This window comes from Culicoides brevitarsis, chromosome 1 (assembly GCF_036172545.1).
Source record: "Culicoides brevitarsis isolate CSIRO-B50_1 chromosome 1, AGI_CSIRO_Cbre_v1, whole genome shotgun sequence".
NCBI lineage: Eukaryota > Metazoa > Arthropoda > Insecta > Diptera > Ceratopogonidae > Culicoides > Culicoides brevitarsis.
The window spans coordinates 27,672,296-27,682,970 of record NC_087085.1 but is presented as its reverse complement, the minus strand read 5'-3'; the positions used below and the strand labels follow the sequence as shown (position 1 = coordinate 27,682,970).

Sequence of the window (10,675 nt, the reverse complement as noted above, 5' to 3'; positions counted from 1 at the left end):
TCTTTTTTCTTGACATCCTTCCATAAAAAAAAGGTTCCTGACCCATAAATGCTTTGCTGACCAAAGAAGGGACCGTGTAATCTGCTTTTAAAAGATCTTAATCCTCACTTTTATGATTCTTAATATGCAAAAATCACTCAATGCTTGTACATATCTTCTACGTGTGAATTGAAAAAAAGGAGGTAATGCAATAAAAAAACATAAAACACAAAAAAGGACGAAATACTGGTAGTGATTATGTGCCAAAAAAAAAAAGTAAGAGTTATCCCTTAAATTTTATCCTTCTTCGTAAATTTGCATGTAAAAAACATGCGATCAGGTTCACTCAATTGATCCGTGCAATGTTCAATGAATCCGTAAAGTTGTCAATCAATCGATGGTTCTTTGATGACTTCATCGTTTCATAGTAAAAAGGACCTTTTACCTTGACTTGAAGCAAAAATTTCTTAATGGTGGGAAAATTTTTCGTCAACTTTCTCATCGTTTCTTATCAAAAGAAATTTCAGAAGTAAATTTTACCTGATGATATGATTTCTTTTAAAGAAATAAAGTTAAAACAAAGAGGTCAGGTACATTAAAAATAAAAATATTTTGTGTTTTTCCAAAATTTTGCATACAATCGTTATTCAATTCAAAAAATTTTTAAAAATTTAATATTTCAGGTAGGACAATTTGTCCTTTTTATGTCACGTAGCTGCCTACACATGACTCATACAGACATGCACGTACGTGAAAAATTTTCAAAAATTCAAATAAATAGTCCAACATCGAAATTTTTAAGGTCACAAGCAACTCACCAACCAAAGTGTTCACATCACAAGGACAAAAAATTACAAAAATTTTATCATGGATACCAAAAGTGACTTTAATCGAAACACATCCACCCGCAAAGCGATCCGTTGGCGCACAAAATCCCACTTGACGCCATACGCACCGAATTTCATCAAAAAGGCACAACAAACGAAAATCACTAATCTCGTGGCGGAAATCCCGTTAGATAAAGTGTACGAAGCAATTGTGCCGCAAACGTCATTCGAGGAATTAAACTCGTCATTTTACATCGACGATGAGGACCAGCAATTGTTAGCTGCGCATCGTTCTAGTCTCAGAAATAGCATCCGGAAGAGGAGGAAAGCGAAAAATAATAAAGAAAAATTGGAAGCGAAGAGCTCCATTAGACCAAAAGCGATCAAATTGAGAGTTTGTCGAGCGATCAATGCCATCGATAGATTTTTCACAAAGTCATAAGTTGAAAAATTTAGTTTAAAATAATCAAAAATAGTCAAGAAAAATTTTGTAAAAAAATTGTGATAATAAATAAAATTAGATTTTAAGAAAAAGATTTTAAATAAATAAAGAAAATTAATAAAAATAACAGCTTTTGAATTTTTCTTAGTTAAAAATTAAATAATGAATATTTTATAAATTTCTTAGTTAAAATCTTAAGTCAAGAAAAATTTGTATTAATTGAACGTAATTAAATAAAATTTAGTGAGAATTTTTTTAAACCTTATGAACAAAAGTTTTGCTTCGCCAAAAATCATTAAAATTACCTTTTCTCGAAAATTTTTCATAAATTCTTAAAATTAATTAAAAATAAAAAATTAATTAAAATAAAAAAATTTAATAAATTTAAATTAATTTTAATTTAAAATTTTAATAATTTCCCGGGCGAAAAGGATAAATCGCACAACTGACATTTTTGACAAAATTGAGTTAAGAATGAGAAAATATGCCTTAAGACGAGTATTTTAAGATACATTGAGATTTTCAAAAATTTTTTAAAAATACCAGTTTTATTTCAATTTGACGAAAAATTTTGAAAATTGGTAATTCAAATATAAAAATTTCTCCAAAAAATTACATAAAAAGTCAACTTGAACAAAAAATTTTGTAAAATATTGAAATTGAAAAACTTAAAAAATTCATTTTTAATGAAATTTTGTGCATTTGTGATTTATCCTTTTTCTCAATAAAAAAATTCCCAAAACTACCCCTTAGAGATTAGGTAAGAAATTTTTCTGTACAAAAATTGTTTTTATAGGCCAATTATTTACTTTTGTAAGTTTAAAAATGAAGAAATAGTTTATAAATAAATTTTAACAGCTCAAAAACCGTAAAAAACTTTAAATCGATTTTTCTCAGTTTGTCAAAAATGTTAGTTGTGCGATTTATCCTTTTCGCCCGGGATTTTTATTAAAATAAAAAATTAAATAAAGTTTAATTTATTTTTAAAAAAATGTCTGAAATAAATCAGTATTTTAAAAATTATTTTTATTTTTTTTTTAATTTAATTTTTTAAAATTTTAAACCAGCTATCTTTTAATTTTTTAGATAAGAAAATTATTCATAAATGTCACAAAAAAAGTTAAAATCATTGATGAAGTGCTTACAAATTTTTTAAATTTTACATTCGGGAAAATTGTGGAAGAAAAATTTGCTAAATTTTAAATAAAATATTTTTTTTTTAATTAATCAAAATAACGATTTATTCATTTTTCAAATTTTCCTAAAAAAAATTATGAGTCGCTCTACTTCGGCACTTTTATGCTCAAGTACATCTTGCCCTTGATAGTTTGCTTCACCGGATTTATCTTCTTCAGAATTTGTGTCATTGTCTCAACGAGTTTATCACTGCTCACGCCAGTCTTTTTGTTCTTGAACTTTGTCAGGAGTTCCGTGGTTGTCATCGGTTTTCGCATCAAGTAACGACGAACAGCGTCTTCAGTGATGCCATAATCGCTAAAAAGAGAAAAAAAATTAAATTATTTTTTTTTTGCAAAAATTACTTGACACCCCTAACAACTGATATCGAGCAATGAGTCAGAGAGCGACGAAAGAAAAACTAACGGTCACACTCGCAGTTTCTGTCAAAGTTTATCGCGTCGCAAAAAGAATTCGTACTATTTTTTTGAATTTTTTGCCGGAAAAGTCCCCAAAAATGTACAGATTTTACCCGGAAATGCCCTTTCCGCCGCCACAATTTAATTATTTCGCGGATTCGTACGAAAATCCACCGCAAAATTGCTATTTGGCACAAAATGTAGCACCGCCAGCAATGCAATACCATGTGCCGCAGTACGTGTTGCCGTATGCCGGTGTCGATTTGCGTTACTTGCCGTGGAGCAAAGTAATTGAGATTTTGGAAAAGCAAGCGGAATCCTTCAAATTGTTCCAAATGAATGCAGCTTACGGCTATGACTGGGCAAACGAACAAAATGCGCGGCTCATTTTGGAATTTAATGCGCAATTTCGCAAGGAAGTCGAGCTCTTGACGGATGAACAATCGGCCGAGCAATTGCCGGTTTTCATGTTGCCGGCATGGCCATCGATGGAAAAAGCCGTTCATGAGCCAGAGACGATTATTAAGGAGGCAGTTCAAGCACCACAAGTCACAACTGCGACCGTGGAGGGCAGCAAGAAACGCAAACGCGCAACGGCAGTGAAGAAAGGAGCCCCGAAAAAGTTGAAGACGAAGGAAATGATGACAGAATTGGTCGATCCGGCGGCATTTTATCGTTACAGTCCCGCAGTTAGTCCAATTAGCCCCTCGACGGAGGTCATTAACGTCGAAGGCAATGCCTTTTACTGATTGAGAGTCAGTCACGATGGATTTTTTTTCCATGAAAATGTGTAAATTTTGTTTTCTTAACATTAAAATTAGTATTAAAAAAAATTGTTTGAGGTAATTTTATGATTATGGAACAGTCGAAAATGTTTTGAATTCCTTTGAAAACTTGAAAAACTTTGAACGATCGAGCATTTTAATGCTTTTAATACAATTTTTGATAGATTTGAAGATATTTTTGATTCAATTTCAAAATGATGAGAAAAAAAATCTGTACAAAAATTTAAAAAAGTAAAAATTTTGAAAGAAATTTTGATTTTTTTTTACAATTTTTTGTTAAAATTTTGCCGAAAATCTAACAAAAATTGAACATTTTCGGATTTTTTTCAATATTCGATTTAACTTCTACGAATTTCGAAACAAAATGAAAGAATGAAATCCAAAATTTTCTTCGCGGATTGACTTTAAAAGAGAAAAAAAGATAAAATACGTACTCTTTGGAATTGACGACTCCCGAAAAAGTGGGTGGAATCATCGGTCCATCTAACTTCATCTTCTTTGCAGGAGTCGACACGGGGCTGTTACTGTTTTCAGAGGTAAGATCTGATGGCATACTTGACCCTTTTCGTTTGTTTGACTCTTGTGACAAACTTGGTGAACCAGAACGAGAATTGCTACCACTGTAAATAAATTAAAATGTTAAAAAAAATTTTTTATTTAGGCGAATAAATTTAATATATCCATTTTTTGTCTTCCCCCCCCTCGGATTTTGTCGAAAAAATTCAGGGGGAAAAATAAAAATTAAATATAAAATACAAATATTTTTGACATATTTTGGAATTTTTAAATTAAAAAATCATGAAAAATTACTGTTTATGGTGAAATTATACAAAAAACTAAAGAAATTTGCTTAATTACGACATTTTCTATTGAAATGTTGAAAAACATTTTTTTGAAAGTCACGTGACCAAAATTGTTTTTTTTCAAAAATTTTTATTTTGGGAGATTTTGTTGATTTTTCTTTACTTTTAAGTTCAAATTTTAAAATAATATAAACTAAAATTAAATAAATGTTAAGAATCAACGTTTAACGTCTAAAAACGTTAAAAAATTACAAACAAAAAATTCAAAAATATTTATTTTTTATTTCCCCCCCCCCTCGAGAAAATCCTCATGGGACAAAAAATGAAAATATTAAATTTATTCGCCTAATTTGATAAAAATTGGTCGAAATTTTTTTTAATAATTTTGTCCTATTAAAATTTTATCAAAAATGACGACTTTTCTCATAATTTTTTAAGAATTTTTTTTTAAGATTTTTAATTTGAAAATTTTTTATGACGAAATTAATTCTTTTTCAAGGATTTTTTTTTCAAAAAAATATTTTTCAAAAATTTAAATTAATTAATTAATTTTTTAAAAAGTACTATAATATTCGTATATTTTTTTTTTAAATTTTGACTTCGATAACTTCAAGATTATCAAGTTGATAAATGGTCAAAAAATGAAAAATATTTCTTTTTTGGACCAATTGCAAAAAACATTTTTTCGATTTTTCACTCAAAAACAAAAAAAAACATTTGGCACAATTTTTATATTTGACTTATTACCAATTTTCATGCATTTGTGCGATTTTCCTTAAAATTGTCCAAAATCATCAACAATGAAAAAAAACTGGTTTTTTCAAAAGTATAAAAAAATTTTTAAAAATATTTGGAGTTTCGAGAATTAAAAACTCACCTCTTGCCATTTTTGTCCTTTTTCTTCTTCTTCTTACTGTTGCTGTTATCGTTATCAGAATCACTGCTATCCGAGCTAAAATCACTTGACGAGTCTTTCTTATCATCTCCCGCCTTTTTCTTCTGTTTCTTCTTCTTTTTCTTGTCTTTCGTTTCCTTGCCTTCGTCCTTTTTGCCATCCTTTTTGTTCTTTTCCTCGTCCGATTTTTCGGATTCTTCTCCAGATTTCTTCTCCTCTTCCTCCTCACTTTCACTTGACTCCAGATTTTTCTGCAAATCATCGTCTTCGGGCACAGCTGGCAACGAATCTGCTTCACTCGAGTCTGAAATGTAATCCAATTCGCGACCTTCTTCATCTCCGTCATCAGATTCCTCAAATGCCTCGTCATCGACGTCATTTTTGCGTTTTTTCTTCGGCGCATTTTTCTTTTTCTTGTTGACTTCGACATCGCTGTCGGGATCTTTCTTCTCCTTATCACTTTTATCGGAATCACTGTCGTTATCGCTGTCGATCCACTCGTCCATTTCGCTGATTGTGAGGTCTTTCTTCTTTCCCTTGCCGCCCTTTTTGGCATTTTCATCGTCCAAGTCGCCGGCAGTGTCGTCATCTTCGCCCTTCAAGCGTTTCCGCAACATCAAAGCGAACAAATTCAAGGTTTTCTTTCGGTTCGAGAACTCTTGTTCGGCATCTTCGGCCGACAGCGTTTTGTATCGCTGAATCGGTTGGAAGTTGTACCATTCGTAGAGCGGATATGCCTCGATGGCACCGTCTGGCGCATGAGTAAACACATAAAAGGCCGCATTGTCACTCACGCCGCCTTCCCGAATCCCCTTGAATTTCTTCCCAGTCTTGCCGCCAACCTTCAAAATCCACGGTTGCGCATCCGGACGATAGCGTTTCGCGATTATGCCAAATTTCCGACGTCGCAACTCCTCTTTCAGACCTTTCGAGGTTAATGGTATTGGATGTTTCCTCCTGAAACCAGCTTCAAGCAAAAAAACGTCAAAATCAAAAGTGACGAAATATTTAGCCGGCACCAAATTTGGGCGAATCGTCTTCGACGCCTTTGAATTCGCGCATATTATTTTCGCGTTCCATCTTCAGGAATAAAAAAAACGTTTTTCCATTTTGAGGATTAAATGTAATTATTTTTTTGTGCAAAATCGACATTCAGATTGCCGTTGAAGCGCATTACGTGATGCTTTTTCTTCAAATTTTTCGGCACACGGATCGTAAACTCTTGCACGGACACCGTGGGATTTGTCGATGAACTACCCTGTAGATGGCGAAATTGCATTAATGCAGAAAAAGGGGTTCTAATGAAGTTACGAGAAAATTACCTGCGCAGCACTCATCTTGGCACACTCAAATGTCGTTAAAAATACTTTTAAAAGTTACTTTTTGAGGATTTTACGGTTAAAATTGCTGTTAAAATCGAGCCCGAAATCATCAACAATGCAAAAAAATGTCAAAATCAAAAGTGACAGATGGAAATATTTAGGGTTACCAATTGTTCATTTTTTTATTTTCAATATTTTTTTTTGGATTTTTGTGAAAATTTTTAAAAATTTTATGATTTTTTCAAATGAATTTACGAAAATAAAATTCTGTTGCTTTCGTAATTTTTGTCCGTTGCGAAAAAAGATTATGAAAGATTCTATTTAAGAATTCAAATAAAAAAAATAAGTTCAAAAATTTAGCAAAAGCGAAAACTTTATTCAAAGTGATCGATTTTTAAGCAAATTCTAAGCTGTTTAAACGTAAAAAATTAAATTTCAATACCTACAAAATATTGGTGGTCTTGCATGAAATTTTATTTTGTCTGCAAAAAGCTACGTAGTAATGTTACTAAATTTTATTTTGAAGCAATAATTTTATGCCGTCTGCTACTATCAATTTTTTTTAGTCATTAAATTATAAAATTTCCTTTTAACCTCTCGAGAAAAGGGTAAAAATTCAAAATTTTTTAATGATTATTTGAAACGTTAAATTTCCTGTGAACAGTTTGTATCGTTTTGTGGTGTAAAGGTTCATTGATTAAATCGAATTGAAATATTTGCTTGATGTTTTTTTTGATATCTTTTTTTTACGAAGAAGCACTTGAAAAGTTATTATTTTTTGTCGAATCTTCTTATAAAAACCCTGAAAATTCGTATAAAGCGTCAAAAAATTGTTATTCAGTGAATGTTTAAGTGAAAGAAACAAGAAATTACATTATATTTAAAGCAAGCAAACAAGACTGACAATTGCATGATTTAGACTATTATTTATTAGAGCACTGAGAAATATTACAAAGAAAAAAGCAGAATAAAAGATATGTTGAAACTGAATTATTGAATCTTTTATAACGTTCTAGTATTTATTTAAGGCATGTTTTTTTTTTCAATGAGCTGTTCAAACAACTCTTCTTAAAATATCTGTAAAGAAAAAAGCTTATATTCCATGCTCCAACTTGATGAGATCTGCTGCCTTTTCACCAATCATCATAGTAGCTGCTGCCGTATTACCTGAAATGATATGCGGAATCACCGAAGCATCTGCAACTCTCAACTTTTGAACACCCTTAACCTTCAGATCTGGCGTAACGACCGTTTTTTTGTCGTTTTTGGCGCCCATGCAACATGTTCCCGTATCGTGACTACCTGGTATTGCTAGGTAAGCCATGACACAGAGCCAATATTTGTCACTGTTAGCTCCGAAATCATTACATGCCGGAATATCATATAGATAGAGTTGCGGATTGTATTTTGCAAAGGCCGGGGACTCGATAATATTTTGTGATCTTCGAATGCCAAATAGCATTGCTTTCCTGTCGTATGGGTCTTGGAGCATGTTATTATGTATGATTGGTTTTGAGAAAGGATTTGTATCACGAATCGTAACATAGCCCTGCGTTTTTGGATGAACTAACATCGAAGAGAGAGAAATTGTATCATTTTTATTGTTTGACAATCCCGCATATGCTTTATCATAAATACTTGGTTCAAAGCAAAACGCATCTCGCAGGAAACCTCCGTACGCACCTCCGGGAAACATAAGTACTTCAACGTCGGGAACACCAGTAGGATATGGAGAATCATCCATTTTATCGAAAAATAAGCCTGCTGCTTGGGCAATATGTAAGGGATTCGGTTGATTAAAATTCTGCAAATAATCGTTGAACGCATTTGGATCGTCATTAAACATAGAATTTCCGGTGGTGTTTAAAACGTAAATGGGAGCCATGATAACAGAATGATCTTGCAAGTTTTGACCTACTGGCAAAAATTTTACCGAAGGAATGTTAAATTTTTTTAAAGTTTCTTGCGGTCCAATGCCACTCAAGATCAAAAGTTGCGGGGAGTTGTATGCACCAGCACTTAAAATTACTTCTTTTGTAGCCGTTGCTTTGTAAGTAAGTCCTTGTCTTTCATACAAAACTCCTGTCGCTTTTTTTCCTTTAAATAATATCTTCGTCACGTGCGAGTTGACACGCAAAACTAAATTGGATCGTGGAAGAACATCTTCAATGTATCTCGTTCCTGTATCTTCTCGACTTCCATTGCGTGTAGAAGTTTGCATAAAATGTACACCTAATTGACTTCCATTGTTATAATCGAAATCCCATGCATATCCTTCATATTTGCCTGCTTCATAAAAATCTTCCATAAGTTTTGTGCGATAATTCACATACATCGTATTCATTTTTCCACTGTCTCCATGGACGGAAGAGTCGAATTTTCCTCTCGCGGGATCTAAGGTATTCCGTTCATATTTCATAAAATACGGCAACACATCATCCCAACTCCAACCAGTGAGACCCCATCCATCGAAATTCGCTTTATTTCCACGTACGTACTGCATCCCGTTAATAAGTGTTGATCCGCCAAGACCCTTGCCTTTTGGTAAGCAGCATTCTTGATTGACCATACCGAGACAACTATTACCGTATCGCTCCAACTTATATTTCCAATTCCACACAGAACTTTCGTAAGTTAATACTGACGCCAATGGCACAAAAGCTAATGGATGTTTCTCCATTGGACCAGCTTCAAGCAATAAAACGCGGACACACGGATTTTCTGAAAGGCTTAATGAAAATAATCAATTGAATGTTTGTAAAAGCGAAAAAAAATTTAAAAATTACCGACTAGCAACAATACTTCCAGCAGTTCCACCTCCGATCACAATAAAGTCATATGTACATCCTGAAAGGTGAGCTTCGCCGTAACCTAAAAAAAATAATAAAATAATTATTTTTGAAATTCAGAAAAAGAAAACTCACGATATGGCAAAAACAATATAGCAAATAATTTAAGAAATTTTCGAATTATTTGCATGATTTTGAGGATTCAATGTATTTTTTTTTATTTTCACTTTGACTGATAGTTAGCAACTGAAATTTGGTCTCTTAATTATTATTTTTATATTGGATTATTACTACGTTGTATTTTGATCGTTCAGCTTATTAAAACAAAGCTGTTTAAATTCAAGTATTGACCATATCGACAATTTAAAAAAAATGAGATATTATTGGATATTACCAGAAAAAAGATGGAAAAAAACGGTTTTAAATCGATCTTGACAACAAAATACATGATAATTTGAAAAAATTAATAAAAAAAATGACGAAGCTCGGAATACAAAATTGTGGTATACTCAGTAACGTAACTAGGCGAAATTTTTTGATTTTTTTTTTAATTTTAATTTTGAAAGAAGAAAATATTTAATTTTATCGCACTATTCTAAATTAATTCTACAAACAAACATCAAACGACTAGAATCTGTCCAAAAACAGTTCCTTATTTTTTCCTTGTCTTTGAAATCTGGGCTGGAAAGAGAACCAACTGCCTTCCTATAAGCATCGCCTGAAATTGATGATGTCCTAAACGATAGAATTAATTTTAGTCATATTTGCAATGACCTACAACTTAAGAAAACAACGTCCTTTTGTGGAGAAGAAAGCTAAGACTGATTTCGAGGCAAATGCCACCTTAAACCGTTGCATCAGCATCTTTAATTCAACCTGTTATAAGAGTGACATTGAATTACCAAAGTTTAGTTTTAAGAAGAAATTGAAGCTACTCTTTGCACCTTACAGGTGAGAGAGAAATTTTTAATCTGAATGGGCCCAATCACTGTGTGTTTCTCGTTTTTTATTTTTCGTTTCATGCTTCTTGTTTCATCCTGTGATCACTCTAACCAAATAAAACACTCCAACTGGGCCTGAGGGAGGACTGTGATATATTCAATAGCAACGGATTAAATGGCGCATGATCAACAAAATTATAACGTGAAAGAAAAGCTTAATGCTTTTTCCTCCAACTACAATGCTGTAATCTTTATTTGATGAAATAAATAAATAAATAATGTTTTAGAAAAAAAATC

At 32.2% G+C, this 10,675-nt stretch overlaps 2 protein-coding genes across 2 annotated transcripts; both read right to left on the bottom strand.

Moving 5' to 3' along the window:
* Positions 1-2,478: 2,478 nt before the first annotated feature.
* LOC134837555 (general transcription factor IIF subunit 1-like) lies at positions 2,479-6,406 on the bottom strand. The gene is made up of 4 exons (XM_063852937.1): positions 6,340-6,406; positions 5,309-6,293; positions 4,063-4,248; positions 2,479-2,742 (listed from the first exon to the last, which is right to left on the bottom strand). Exons 1-4 carry the CDS (start codon positions 6,404-6,406, stop codon positions 2,532-2,534), a joined length of 1,449 nt encoding a protein of 482 aa, XP_063709007.1. The 3' UTR covers positions 2,479-2,531.
* A 1,335-nt stretch (positions 6,407-7,741) lies between these two features.
* LOC134837554 (4-pyridoxate dehydrogenase-like) lies at positions 7,742-9,627 on the bottom strand. Its single transcript, XM_063852936.1, has 3 exons — positions 9,573-9,627; positions 9,435-9,519; positions 7,742-9,377 (listed from the first exon to the last, which is right to left on the bottom strand). Exons 1-3 carry the CDS (start codon positions 9,625-9,627, stop codon positions 7,742-7,744), a joined length of 1,776 nt encoding a protein of 591 aa, XP_063709006.1.
* Between the last annotated feature and the right edge of the window lie 1,048 nt (positions 9,628-10,675).